Source organism: Bos javanicus, chromosome 1 (assembly GCF_032452875.1).
Source record: "Bos javanicus breed banteng chromosome 1, ARS-OSU_banteng_1.0, whole genome shotgun sequence".
In the NCBI taxonomy this organism is placed as follows: Eukaryota; Metazoa; Chordata; class Mammalia; order Artiodactyla; family Bovidae; genus Bos; species Bos javanicus.
In genome coordinates this window covers 115,290,997-115,306,550 of record NC_083868.1, presented here as the reverse complement: position 1 = coordinate 115,306,550, position 15,554 = coordinate 115,290,997, and the positions used below count along the sequence as shown (strand labels likewise).

General features: G+C 36.7%; 1 protein-coding gene across 45 annotated transcripts in view; it reads left to right on the top strand.

The window, feature by feature from the left end:
• The window catches only part of MBNL1 (muscleblind like splicing regulator 1), a 221,859-nt gene that overhangs the window by 171,087 nt on the left and 35,218 nt on the right, over positions 1–15,554 (top strand). For 23 of the 45 annotated variants that reach the window (XR_009736657.1, XM_061418161.1, XM_061418456.1 and 20 more), the window contains 2 exons: positions 8,739–8,909; positions 9,956–10,066. Coding sequence is in view for 44 of the 45 variants with exons in the window: in XM_061418161.1 (XP_061274145.1) it covers positions 8,739–8,909; positions 9,956–10,066 (282 nt within the window). In the remaining variant the exon portion in view is untranslated. The remainder of the gene's footprint in view (positions 1–8,738; positions 8,910–9,955; positions 10,067–15,554) is intronic. The other 22 variants (XM_061418241.1, XM_061418497.1, XM_061418377.1 and 19 more) reach the window with 1 other exon arrangement.

The following is a 15,554-nucleotide window of genomic DNA, read 5'->3' as shown; positions in this document are numbered from 1 at the left end:
TTTAAACCGAGTAGATTGTATATATGTACGTGTATGTATGTTTATATTTTTTTTGGTTTTACTGACAGTCTTAGTTTTTAAGCCACAGTGTATATATGAACATGAACGTTTTATGGGATCAGGAAAAGGAAGAAAAAAAAAATTTGCGTTATGTTGATTGTTGTTTGAAAACACTTCTGATCTGTAGTAATAAATTAAGAATATTTCAGTGAAAATACATTTATAGATTTTTGCTTCTTTTTTCTCATACTGGTAGGAAAAAATTGTCCCAGTTCTTATGTTGACCTAAGCTCCAAGCACTCGTCCTTATGTTGACTGGATGGAGAAATAGCAATTTACACCTAAAAAGTTAAGCTTTAAGTATTGATGTAGTGTTGCTGTATTTTACTTCATGTTAAGTTTAGGAGACTAGAGATTAATTTCCCAGAAAAATAAGAGGAGAAATGATTCCTTTCTTCATGTTCTGAGGGGATGCTAAGCATTTGTTTCTGGTGTTACCTGAAAGTCCAGTGAGGAAATTAAAACAGATATTGTGTTTGTTTTAAAGAATATTTTCTTGTCTTTTTAGGTGGCAAAACTGAAATAAGTACAAGGGTGCACCTATAATATGGCTTAGAGGGTCATAATATTTGAGAATAAAAAATGAATAGAAAAATTCCTGTTAATATGTTAGTATTATCTATTTATCGTGTAGTATATCATAGTATTTAAATATAGCAAATTGATGGTTCTGACTTACTAACAATGTATATACTGTAGTTGACTCTTGAACAACATAGGTTTGAATTTTGTAGGTGCACTTATACGTGGATTTTTTTTCAATACATACTGCTACAGTACCACAATATCCGAAGCTGCTTGAATTTACAGATGCCAAACCACCCATAAAGAGGGCCGACTGTAAGATTATATTCAGACTTTCAACTATGTTGAGGGAGGGGTTGGTGTCCCTAACAACCACCCCTTTACCAGACTCCCTGTGTTGTTCAGGTGTCAACTCATTGAGATGTAGTATAGAATCTTATTTGTAAAACAAAAGAAAACAAATAAACGATAACATCAAATCAGTGAAATCCCCCTGGAGACTAACAAAAAAAATGAAGATATCTGCTTTGACTACTTTAGGAATTTCTTAAAAATAGTTCTATGCCCCTTTAGGTTTTATTCCATAACTTCCTAAAAGTTCTCCTGTGTTTTTTCAAATAAAGCGTGAAATAAAAATTTTAGTCATATATCTTACGTTTCTTAAAATTGCCGCAAAAGCAAAGTTTGAGTTTGTAATACATACACTGCTCTTGGAAATAGGTATACAATGGAGGTGAATATATATGTGTGTATATGCATAAGTACATTTGTACACATGTATTCATTTTCATTGGAGAAGGCAATGGCAACCACACCAGTACTCTTGCCTGGAGAATCCCAGGGACGGGGAGCCTGGTGGGCTGCCGTCTATGGGGTCGCACAGAGTTGGACACGACTGAAGCGACTTAGCAGCAGCAGTAGCAGCATTCATTTTCATATGATTAAAAACAACACTATGCAATGGGTCCTCCAGAATTCCAGGTGGCAGTCAGAAATACTTTTCTGGGTTCTTTGGCTACTTAATTTATCTTTCTCAATAACTTCTTTTTCAAAGGAGAGAGTATGTGTCTAGCTTGCAGTTTTTCTGAAAAGACTTTGTGGGGAAATAAAATCAAGAAAATGTGGCTTGTCCTTAAAAAAAAATCAGCATCTTCAGTATTCCAGTTAACAAGTGAATTGATTGATATGACTTATATGATTTCAGAATGTATTTAGTCTTTGATATACTATAGCCTTTGTTTTTATTTTAAATAAAATAATATCGTTTAAAACCCAAACAAATAGGAAAACTCGCATCTTCATACTTTGAAAGTTTTTAGAAGCTGCAGCTACTAGAATTCGGCAAAATTAAAAAGGAATACCACCACTTTAGAGTCAAGTGTTGGGGTGGTATTCCTTTTAATTTTGCCAAATTCTAGTCATGTGTTATAGTACAAATCTGTTATCTTATGTTTGAGGAAATTTCCAGAATAAAGAATTCTACCATTTAAATGTAAGAATGAAAATATTTAAAGCTACTAACACATAAATTTAGGTTAGCTGTTTTAAAATTATGCTTGCCCCTTTTACTAACTGAAGCTCATCTCTCTCTAAATTCATATGCTGAAGCTCTGTCTCGGTGAGGCTATATTTGGAGATGAGACTGGACCTCTAAGCAAATAGTTAAGGTTAAGGTCCTAAATGTGGGGCCCTGATCTGAAAGGATTAATGTTTTAATAAGAGACACCAGTGAGAGTGCTCTCTATGCATGCGTGCACCAAGGAAAGGCTACCTGAGGAAATATTAAGGTGATGCAAGCCAGGAATAGAACTCTCACTGAAAACCGAATTGTCCAGAACCTTGGTCTTGGACTTCTAGCTTCCAGAACTGTGACAAAATATGTTTGTGTTCTTTAAGCCACCCAGTCTACGGTATTTTGTTATAGTAGCCTGAGCAGATTAATATAGCTTTCATTAAATTCCATTAGGTATAAAGCAGTGCTTAACTCTCAGCTGAAGATGGTTTTACCTTCCCCTGGCTCCCAGGGGTGATTTGGCAGTGTTGAGACAATTTTCGGCAACTATCAAGAGATAATTTTGATGGTCATAACTGAGGCCAGGAGTGCTAGAGCCATCTAGTAGGCCAGGCCTGCTACTAACAGCCCCCATACCAAAGGCTTATCTGGTTTCCAGTGTCAGCAGTGCTGCGGTGGAGAAACCTTGAACTGCTTTTTAGGATGCATGTATTTTTTCAGCTGACACAGGTACTTTATGGAAACAAGTGAGTCATAAAGAGGTATACATAAGACCTATAATATCCTGTGTTTTAGATGCAATTAATTTATTTCCAATATTTGCAAAAGCCAACAAACTAATTCCTAGAGCTAAACTTTCATTCACTTAAATGAAAAAAACAAAAAGCATTTAGCATGTATATGTAAAATAAATTAAAAAATAAATATTATGTAAGTAAATTTATTCACCCTTATCTTAGAATTGATAATTGAAAGCATGACAGAACCATAAAAATCATCATTTTGGAAAAGTGTGAAACAGTATTTCTTGACTGCCACTTACTCTCCCACCTTGGCAGAATTTTTCTGAGTATTTGTATTATCATAGCTGGAAAAAAAAAAAGGTCGATCAAAAAACAGTAACAGTTTTTAGTAGGAAGCTACCAAATTATTTTGCCAGTGCTTCCGGCCAATATCTGAGCAATGAATATCTTTAGAAAGTGCTTCAAAACATTTGCATATCTCAGCTGTTGCAAAGAAAATATTAGTTTTAACAATTGAAATATCAGAAAACCAGTATTTCCAGTGAAAGTTGGAAAAGATTTTTGAGTGTTAGCTGGTATCCTTATAATTTTTTCATTGCTCCTTTCTTTTCAGAGTCTGCCCAAATATGACTCAGTAATTTTAATTTTAAAACATAGTGACCATTTGGTAACTTAATGAGATGTCTTTTTGTATTCTGACCTCATAAGTCACTGTATTTCTTTTAATTTAGGTGGAAGAAGTGAAATTAAAAACAGGACATTTGTTTTTCTAGTTTTCAAATATAATTTTGGTGGTTTTTTTTTTGGTTTTATTAAGTTTGTCCAAGTTCCAAGTAAGATGTTTTATTTTTGATTGTTAGCAGGTTCTTAAATATTGAAAATAGCTGACAAATAGTGTTCTTATATCTCTAAATCTCCACCTCTGTTTTATGCAGTTTTCTCTTTATTCTGCAATTTATACCTCATTGTATACATCATATATCATTTTTAGATATGTATTATATATGCTCATACTATGTATGTAATTATTTTAAAGTACACTTTATTAGTGGAGAAGGGAATGGCAAGCCACTCCAGTTTTCTTGCCTGGAGAATCCCAGGGACAGAGGAACCCCCACAGCTACAGGCTGTGGGGTTGCAAAGAGTTGGACATGACTGAGCAACTAACACACACACACACACACTTTATTAGACTATAATGTTTAAAAATTAACGACATTTATTTTGAGGCTCAAACAATAGTGTACAAATTCTTGTTGGAATCACACTGTTTGAACTGATTTCAAAGGCTAATAAAACACTTCAATTCACAATTTAATAATTTGTGACTTCAGAAATTGAGGATTTGATGATTTGATCTCTCCGTTGGCCTCCAGTGATTTCTGATGACCATTATTGCTATATATAGGCTTTTAAGACTTCAAGGGGAAGTTTTTTACTTTTTTTGAACAGGTTACTTTTATTTAAAGATGTAGAAAAATTATTAGAGGAAAATGGACTCATTCTGGATCAATATTTTATTGAACTTCCTTCATTTCCTTAAAATATACAGCATATACATTACAAGGGTATCTTTGGAATCTGTGTTGTTAACTTATAAAAAGTCTCCTTGAATGGAGTCTAAGGTATTTACGATATAAGCTGTATAGCATCGGCTGGCCAGCTCACTGAGAGTAAGATTTCAGTGCAATCAACAAAAGTAAATCACAGAAACATCGCGTTGTGAAAAATGTATTAGAATGGCATTTTTTCTTAGTGGATATGCCAATATAGAATGATGATCAAGGGCAAGCTTATATTATAGTTTTGATGATTGTCATGCACTGTCATGGAGTTTTATTCCTCGTGTTATTTTTAGTACTTTTAACAGATAGGGTGCTGGATTAGGCACCTGCTTGTTATTGGGCTTCCATTGTGACTCAGCTAGTAAAGAATTCGCCTGCAATGTGGGAGACATGGGTTCTATCCCTGGACTGGAAAGACCCCCGGAGAAAGGAAAGGCTACCCACTCCAGTATTCTGGCCTGGAGAGTCCCATGGACAGAGGAGCCTGGCAGGCTATGGTCCATACAGTCGCAAAGAATCTGACGTGAGTGAAGCAAGTTAGTTTCAATCTATCTGTAGGAATCAAAACTTTACAAAAACTTATGCATGTTTTTGCAGTAATCCTGCAACCCAATTTATTGTATCTTGGAGTAAAATCTCTAATGATTTAGAGTTGTAGCTCCTATACAAAAATTTGTGTATGTGAGCAGAAGATACTGATTGACTTTCTGTTTTTAGATGGTTTAGAATATATTCTCAGCACTGTATAGAGTTTAGGATGCCAAGTGCATCAAATCTCTACACAGATCTTCTTTCCTCCTTAGTGAAACTTGGAGGCCTCCTGTTACCCTCTCTTCTTTTATTGTGGCAAGCTTTATTTATTGTGTGTTCAAATTGCTGGCCTCTGAATAAAAGCATCACTAGGTTAGTACAACTCAGAGTCAAACTCATTGGAAAAGACTCTGATGCTGGGAGGTTTTTGGGGCAGGAGGAGAAGGGGACGACAGAGGATGAGATGGCTGGATGGTGTCACCAACTCAATGCACATGAGTTTGGGTGAACTCCGGGCGTTGGTGATGGACAAGGAGGCCTGGCATGCTGAGATTCATGGGGTCGCAGAGAGTCGGACACGACTGAGCGACTGAACTGAACTGAACTGAACTAGTTTTTATTCTATTATCTTCATTGTCTCCATAATGGAGTTACAATAGAATTCATCTTTAAGCATTTAGTTAGAAATGTTCTTCATTCATTCTGCAAATGCTTATTGAGGTACAGGGCTGGGAACTTGGAGATGGATGAACCTGGAGAAGTACCAATGTCATATTTACCTTAACTCTCCCCAGAAGGGTTGCCACTCATGGTTCTCCTCAGGGCTTAGGCAATTCTCTAGAAGAGGATGTTTATTCTAACTTACTTTTGACCTTTGTATTTGTCAAACCACAATTATTCAGCAGCACAGTCAGCATTAAACAAGTTTTGACCTTCCTAAGGAGCTAAGTTTATCTAATATCCTTTGCGGAGGCTACTCTGTTATTTTTTCCACAGATGTCAATGAAAAATTCACATGGCTTTGCAGAATTGTAGTTTATTATGTTTCCTGCTATATCAGAATAACCTGGAATACTGTTAAAATGTAGATCCCTAGACCCCCAGGTCTGTTGCCACAAACTCTGTGTGAAAGAGGCTAGGTAATCTGCATACCTTTTCCACAAAATGTCCTCAGTTAATTCTTTCGGACATACATAGCTTTTTGAAAGTAAGGCTCCAATGCACTCAAATCAAGCTGAGCATGGAAAGGGGGCCTATGTAAGAAACGTAGTAGAATGACATTTTTCCTGAGTACGTGTAGTAAAGACAAAAGGAAAACCAAAGGGCCTGAATTTTTATTAAGTTTTGAGATGCAGTGATACAGAATATATGGTGATTTGTACATGATTTCTTTCCTTTATTGTTTCAATATAGGCTGTGTTTGTAGGTTGGAGGGCCCTAGAGATTTGTGTTCCAAGGAGGCCTTAGGATGAAGAGAGAGGAAGACCAGTGTTCATGTTCACAAGGCTGCTTTCAGCGCCCAGGGCTGTCTCTGTGTTATTTATGGAATTTGTGGAACTATAGAAAGTGATCTGAGTGAACTGACATTAACTGAATCCTCAGAGTGGATATAACCCAGCTTATCTGCTCTTAAATAAGTCCAATCTTAGTAAGAAATATGATGTGGAGATATTGATAACCAGAATTTTTCTTAGAACCAAGTTATTCATTGTACTGAAAAAGTAGATTTTCTCTATAATACCCAAACTTGGATATTTCTGATATCAGACCATGTGTCATCCGTGGTTGGCCAGTCATTCACCATGGTTTGTCTTGTGACTTGAAGTGTTGTTTTTGTGAAGGTGGTTTTGCATCCAGATGCTTTTAAGCTAATAACGTGCTCATGATCTCAACAGGTATCAGGCATGGTGATTTCCTATGGAATAAATCAGAGATATGTACATGTTACTTTACTTGTAAATATATCGATAGCTGTGATTAATGGTATAAAAGTTACCTTCATGCCAGTATTTTGTTTTTCTGCTGTTGTGTATACAGTTTAAAATGTGCTGGGGGTGGTGGCAACAGCAGCTTTTGACCTTGCCCTTGTTCCTCTAAGAGTACTGGACAGGGCCAAAGATGTGACATATACATTATCTTTTTTAATCTTCAAAATAAATGTATAGTGTAGGTTATATAGGGTTTCCCTATATAGTGTAGGTTATATAGGGTTTCCCTATATAGCGTAGGTTATATAGGGCCAGTGCACAAGACATAAGGGACATGAGTTCGATCCCTGGGTAGGGAAGATCGCCTAGAACCAGTATTCTTGCCTGGAGAACCCCATGGGCAGAGGAGCCTGGCAGGCCACAGTCCATAGGGCCGCAGAAGTTGGACGCTCCTGAAGCGACTTAGCACACATGCATGTAGGTTATATAGCAATTTTGAAATGAATGAAAAGCCTGAGGCTTAAATAAGTTAGTTTTTATGCAGCTCATGTAGCTGATGAGTGGGAGAGCGCGGCCTCTGCCCCACGTCCTGACGCCTGGAATGGCCTTGATGTTGTCCACTGTTCTCTACTGCCTCCTGACTTGAAATATTATTAGTAATACTTTATTACATAAAGCTTGTTAACAGAACAGGCAGTATCCTATGATATTAGCCTGTGATAAACTTATTCCCAAAAGCCTTAATCAATATAAGACAGAAATAGGTCATTAAAATTAGAATTCTGACAGATTTTCTCACAAACCTCAGTTTTCTGAGTTAGCTTACAGTACAAGGTCAAATTATGGTAAACAGATAGGTTTTTCTTAGAAAAATCAAAGAAAGCTCAAGAAAGTGGTTGATGGCTTCAATTAAGTCTTTTTTTACCCTCACAAACAGTTCTAACTAAATTTATTGGTGAAAGAGATTATGAGGTAATAACTAATGAGATAAGTTGCTATCAATATGACTTGACAATACTGTATTGAAATAAATGGGTCTGTCCCTGACAATATTTCATAATACAGACTTTTATGTGTATTTTGATGAGGAGAATCATCCCAAAAGAAATGTATATTCATATTTTTTATTTTATAGTAACTTATTTTGTTTCTCTATTTTATGCTGTAAGTTTTTGAAGGGTAAACATATCTGTTTCTGTTGTTTTATAATTCTTAGGTAATGGAGACTAGATTTATTGCTGAAAGGTTAAAGGCTGCATTTTTTCACCAGTATTTCATTGTACTTACTGATCTCTGTATTCAGCAGGAAATATGTAGGAATTTCCTCCCTTTCATCTATACATTTCTTAATATTTAGGCTCATAAAGCTTAGTAGCAATTTTAACTTCTTATGAGATATGTGTAAAGGTGTTTTACTGAAGATACAGTGTGCCTTGAGTCCTGTAAGTTCATTTCCTTACAACTCAGTACAAGTAGAAATAGATGGTAAAACTTCATGATTCTTTTGGGTTCATTAAAGTTAGCCAGGAGACATTAAGGAAGGAGCCTAAAATTTTTATTTGATCTTCTGTGTTAATATTACCCTAGCAGTTTGTAGATTTTTAAACTTGGGTCTAGAAATATTAATGCTAATATTTTAATACAGGAACTTCTCTAAGCTTGAAACTTTTTTGAAATGTCTTAATACTTCATTTTGATAATACACTTGAGTGAATTCATTACTTATTCAAATATGTTATAAAGTCCTTGGATAATACATGGTGTGAAAGACTCATGGTAGATTCAAGATAGGTTTATATTATTATGATTTTTTTTTTTAAAGATTGGTGGATTTTATTTTTTTAAGAGGATGTTTTCTGCTTTTGTTACTTAGGGTCGTTGCTCCAGGGAGAACTGCAAATATCTTCATCCACCCCCACACTTAAAAACACAGTTGGAGATAAATGGGCGCAATAACTTGATTCAGCAGAAGAACATGGCCATGTTGGCCCAGCAAATGCAACTAGCCAATGCCATGATGCCTGGTGCCCCATTACAACCTGTGGTAAGCATGTTCTTAGTTCTCATTCCTTAAGTTTGTCTTGCTGAGTGCTCAGTTTCAGTGTTAACTTGGTGATTACACTAGATCAAGTGAACACAGGTAACAATATCAGTTGCCTAGCATTTTCCAGCAAAAATATCAGTCAAACCCTAGAAACAATTTCCCTAGGAACAATTTTTACACGATGAAGTTACTCATCTTCTGGCTAAATCGTGAAAATTGACATGGCAGGATGTTTAACCCCTCAGATTCTCTTCAGATTAAATCCTGTGACTTGCAGATGTGCAATGGTCTTTTTAAAAATGACCATTAAACTCATCAGTATAGTCCAGTGCATTTTCAGGTTACCTTTTTAACACTAATAGTCATTTTGAAAATTGGTGTCAATCATCTTTAATTTTGAGTAAATGTTTCCCTTCCCTCTCTCATTAAAGAGAATCTATATAGTTCTCTTTCTTGAAAAGGAGCCTTCGTTATTCAATTATGAATTGAAACTATTTGGTAGTTACAGATGCTAGGAAAATTCTGACAGTGGTGAATCCATATCATAGATCTGGAAGTCTCATCAGAGAACTAATCAGGAGAGGCAGAAACTCCATGGACTTTTTAGAGAAAAAAGCTAAATTTTATAAACTCTAGGTGGTCACACACATTTAATGTTTACTGAACAGTGTAGGTAGATAACCTATGATTCTGAGCATATTCATTTATTTTTTTGTTTGAATTTGGGGGGAGGGTGTATGTGACATATGACTTTAATAACCTTTACTCACACTTATCCACAAAAATGTAAGAGATTAATATCATAACTAAGTTGCAAAAGATGTTTTGATATTAATTTTGATATAGTAATTTTGTATTTAAATGCATGTTGAAATTTGCAATAATTGGAATATTGCTGTCACTGACTTATATGCAATATTATGGGGTCCTAGAAACGTGAAGACCCACGTTTTTCTTATATGGCAACTGTAGCATGTGTGCTAACTAATTTTTTTTCCTAATACCTTTTAACACCTGAACTCAATGTAATTATTATTCTCTCTTAGAACTTAATGAACCAATCATTCCAAAAAAGAGGGGGGGATTGCATTTCGAGGTGGGAGGGATCTCCAAATCCAATCGGCAGTGATACCAATTATCAATACTATACAGTTGAGGTGAGAGAATGTTATAATTCTGTCTGTTTTCACTTGATATATTTTTTTCCATTATTGGGAACTCAGTTAACAATATGATATCTTAAATTTATTTGTGTGACATCTGTTAATTTCACATGTCTTTGTGGGGATAGCATGAAGATTTCCATTTGGTTAAAAAAAAAAAAAGTCTTCTCTTTCTCTGTAGCGTAAAATATAGGATAAGAGTTCTCTTATACTTGACTCTCACATGGTTTCAAAGATGTGATAAATCCTTGGGGTGGCTGCTGCTTTAATTGATATAAGATCTTTCCTTGGTGTGAGATACTTTGTTCTACTTAAACACTTAAGCGTGCTTACTGGCAGGCTCCTCCCTCTCAGTGTCCCGGAGCACCTCTGACATCAGCAAGTGTGGTTCCCAGACAACAAGGACAGGTCATGGCAGTGAGCTCCTCACTGTCAAGTATTGGCTTCTCCTGAGGCAGTCCTTGAGTTTTACTCTCAAGGCCATTTCAGGGTCATCATATGCGTAATCCTGTGACAAACTCTAAACAGCATTTCTGCCCATGTCTTTGAAATACTATTAACAAAATATATGTTGTTTATGAGATCACTAAATTGCAGATTTCTGAAACCAGAAAAATTACCTCATTTTGTGTTTTTGTTGGAAAATTCTCTGCTTAGACAAAGCATTTATTTTTATTAGTTGTGAGCCCATTCAGATTTTATGTTAATTTTCCTTGATATGACTAGATTTGAATGTGGAATTACCCTTCTGCTAAAGGCATCCTGAGATCATAGTCTAAAATAGACTCCATTCAGAGTGACGTTTTTGTAATGAGTATAGAAGTCATTTTAATTATTCAATTTTGAAACATTTGGGCTTTTAATGACTGTAGAGAAGGCTTTACTCCAGGAAATTTGCTTTCAAAACCCCACCTGAGACACTGATCGTTCTTGTAGCAAGCCCTGTTTTGATGAAGATAATGATATGGAGATTCAGAAATAAACGAGAGGGTCATAACCAGCTGCTTTCTGAAATTTTAGTGCTGAGCCTACAAACAGGAGTTACAACAGGGCTGGAAGGTTAGGAAATACGGAAAAAGGTTGCCACTCAAAAGAAGATGGCCATTAGAATAGATGGTGGTGTACAAAGATACAGTATCAACATGGATCCAACCCACATAGTGGTGATCTCAGAGGAGATAATACTGTGAGCAGATTTGTAACCTAGGCAGTATCAGGAATATCTTAAGTAGTGGCAGGGTTTTTAGTATTAGGTAAAGCATCTTAGTTCTCTATGGCCAACCAGTGTGACCCTCAAACCATAACTGGAGGAAACGTGAAAAGACGAGGGAGCTATGAAGGTCTAATCAAATTCATAAGTATTTAGTGTTATTCCTGACATGTAGCAGAGATTTTAAAAGATTTCTAATAGGTGAAAGGACTATTGAAGGAACGAGTTTCCCAAACATGGGAAAAACAGAAATTCACAGTAGTTTACCTACCCCAGACTCCAAAGGAATTATAACTGGGAACCAGAACACAGTCCAGTTATAGAGACTGCAGCATAGAATGGGGTAGTCAGGGACTTCATGAGAGTACTGTTGGGACCAGGAAATAGCTAGCATGCCTCCGAGTTTAGTTTCTCATTTTCTCACAGAGTTTGAGCAAACTAGGTCTATAAATTTAAGATCTCCAGGACACGACACTGGACTGATCTTGGAAATGGTGGGATTTATAGGAGAGTTTCTTGTTTTCATGGACTTGATTATGTTGTAGTGAAATGTGCCAAACCATGAATCAGAAAGAGAACATAACATTGGGGGGTGGGTAGTAATTACAGTACTCTGAGGGCATTTAAGGAGTTCAGCACTTTCTGTATGATGAATCCTCACAACCATACTATAAGGTAGGGAATATTATCCAGCTTTAGAGATGAAGACTCAGGGGTTCAGAGATTTACTAGTTTGCCCAAGTTACATAGCTAGTGAGAAGGAGGGCCACGATTTTCACCCAGACTGTTCAGGTTCTGGCGTCCATGCTGTAGAAACATTAAGTGCAGACATGTCACCAGCCCACTTTGGGTCTTTGGTTGATTCATTAAAAATCCCTAACCTTCTTCAACATATAGTGAAAAATTATAATAAGACATATTACTTGCAAAATCCTACCAACTATATAATTATTCCCATTTCATAAGAAAATAAGTAGTTGAAAATAAGTAATTGAATCTGTATGTCTACTTCCTTAAATTTATCATAGTAAATCATCAAATAATTGGTATTAATTGTATTGTCATTTCTCAATCACTAATAAAAATGCAAATAGTTTGTTGTATGATTTTTGAAGATAAATAGAGGACCTAGAGAATTTTATTATCCAAATTAAAAAATAATAATTTTGGATTTTTTTTAATTTAAGTAATACTTTTAACGGAGAAGGCAATGGCATCCCACTCCAGTACTCCTGCCTGGAAAATCCCATGGACGGAGGAGCCTGGTAGGCTGTAGTCCATGGGGTCGCTGAGGGTCGGACACGACTGAGCGACTTCACTTTCACTTTTCACTGTCCTGCATTGGAGAAGGAAATGGCACCCCACTCCAGTGTTCTTGCCTGGAGAATCCCAGGGACAGAGGAGCCTGGTGGGCTTTCATCTATGGGGGTCACACAGAGTCGGACACGACTGAAGTGCCTTAGCAAAATACTTTTAAAGTAGATTTAAAAAATGGACAGAGAAGCCTGGCAGGCTACAGTCCATAGAGTGACAAAGAGTTGAACATGACTGAGCAACTAACACACACACAGTACTTTAAAAAATACTATTACTTTGTCATGCACTCTCTGATATAAGGTAATCTAACAATAAATTGCTAACTAGCCAAAAATAGATTGCACCTAGGGTTTCACAACTTGGAAGCATCTCTTATATTTCTTTGGTCTATCCCAGAGAGATGCTTTTTCCAGGTTCTTGGCATTGCCCTTGAAGAGGTCTGCATCAGCAGTGCTTTGAGGGGCTGTAACTGAGCTCTAGAGGCCCCCTAGCCATGCCCGCCCTGATGCCTTTCCCTGTGTACCCAAAGGTTGGCCTTGACTCTCCATAATTTCCCATGGTAGCTGCCCTGAAGGTACACACACTAGCCACTTACAAGTGCAGAACTCATGTCGAATTCTCTATGCATTTCATGAATTCAAAGTAACCTCAGTACAGTTCAGTTCAGACGCTCAGTCATGTCCAACTCCTTTTGACCCCATGGACTGCAGCACACCAGGCCTCCCGTCCATCACCAACTCCCAGAACTTATCACCAACTCCCAGAACTTACTCAAATTCATATCCATCCAGTCAGTGATGCCGTCCAACCATTTTATCTTCTGTTGTCCCGTTCTCCTCCTGCCTTCAATCTTTCCCAGCATCGGGGTCTTTTCCAGTGAGTCAGTTCTTCACATCAGATGGCCAAAGTATTGGAGTTTCAGCTTCAGCATCAGTCCTTCCAATGAATATTCAGAACTGATTTCTTTTAGGATTGGCTGGTTGTGTCTCCTTGCAGTCCAAGGGACTCTCAAGAGTCTTCTCCAACCCCACAGTTCAAAAGCATCAATTCTTTGGTGCTCAGCTTTATTTATAGTTCAACTCTCACATCCATACATGACTACTGGAAAAACCATAGCCTTGACTAGATGGACCTTAGTTGGCAAAGTAATGTCTCTGCTTTTTAATATGCTGTCTAGGTTGGTCATATCTTTTCCAAGGAGCAAGCATCTTTTAATTTCATGGCAGCAGTCACCATCTACAGTGATTTTGGAGCCCAAGAAAATAAAGTCTGTCACTGTTTCCATTGTTTCTCCATCTATCTGCCATGAAGTGATGGGGCCAGATGCCATGATCTTAGTTTTCTGAATGTTGAGTTTTAAGTCAGCCTTTTCACTTTCCTCTTTCACTTTTATCAAGAGGCTCTTTAGTTCTTCACTTTCTGCCATAAGGGTGGTGTCATCTACATATCTGAGGTTATTGATATTTCTCTCAGCAATCTTGATTCCAGCTTTTGCTTCATCCAGCCTGGCATTTTGTATGATGTACTCTGCATATAAGTTGAATAAGCAGGGTGACAGTGTACAGCCTTGACATATTCCTTTTCCAATTTGGAACCAGTCTGTTGTTCCATGTCCAGTTCTAACTATTGCTTCTTAAGGACAGAGAAATTCAGAGTTACTGGATTTAGCTAAAGTCTTAGAAGCTCCTTTGCTGCTCCTGACAGCAAAACTTTGCCTTTGCTGTCACTTCATGTCCAAGCATTTTTTGTCAGTTGGTTGCTCAAAGCTTTGAAGTTGTCATTTGTCACACTTCCAGGAACACCTGGAAATTCTTAAATTGTTTTTTAGTGCTTTATTTTCTAGATTATCCAACTAGTGGTTGAGATAAGGCTGTTTTATCCCCAAGTACTTCTGGTAAAATGTTTCCGGGTCAGTCACCCTGAGCCTTATTGCATCCAACCTGCCCGTCTTACTGCCTGATTCTGTCAAGGAGCCTCTGCTTCTTCAAGCAGCTTGAGAATGGGCCCAGAATCTTAGGCACCAGCCCGTGTTTGTTAATACCTTTCTGTGTGGAGGACTAGAATTGAGTCTGCTCTTTTAAGTATTTATTACTTCAGGAGAACTCGGTTGAAGGATAATGTGAAATTCAGAATAAAGGAAGTGGTCATATGATTTGCCCAGTCAGCAAGTCAGTCTAGAAGCGGGGTTTAAAACAATATTTCTCATTTTATTCCAGTCATGTGCTACCTTCTTAGAAAAAAATACGCTGTGATGTGAATTTGTTGATAATTCCCATTAGCTTTTGGCTCTGTGTTTATATGCAAAATAACTGTTTACAGAGACTGTTTATAGCTTTTGTACAGGATTGTACCTACCCAGAAACATGGCTTTATGCACCTTGATTGTGAGCTGTTAATTTTTTTAAAAGCTTTGTTTTTCCCTGCTTAAAAGTTTGATCTTTACAAACAGACACGCACACATACCATAAAATCTAGAAAACTCTTGACTTAAAATTTGTTCTGTATCCCAGAACATACTGATTATGTATGATCTATTTTATATACTCCCTCCATTTTATTAAAAATAGCAAACATTGTATGCAAACACTGTTTCACACAGTGTTTAAAAAATTAGGACCCCCATGATATTTGCAAGATTACAGCTTGGTAACAGTATGTTAATGAAGCTTAGTTCAATATATAAAAAAAGTGACAATTGAAAATAAAATAAATTTTAAACAAGCATAGTAAAGAAATTAATGATTAAAATTTGAGATTGGGAGAAAATAACACTAAATCTTTTTAAACTTTCAGATATGTGTACTAGAAAATATTTAATGTATTTGTTAGTTTTTGTGGCAGAGAAAAACAGCAAATCCATAAATATATTTGTTAAGCAAGTATTTGTAGAGACGTGTATAGATGCCAAGTGCTGGATATATTAGTAGACAAAGCACAGTGCATGAGACTGCCCTC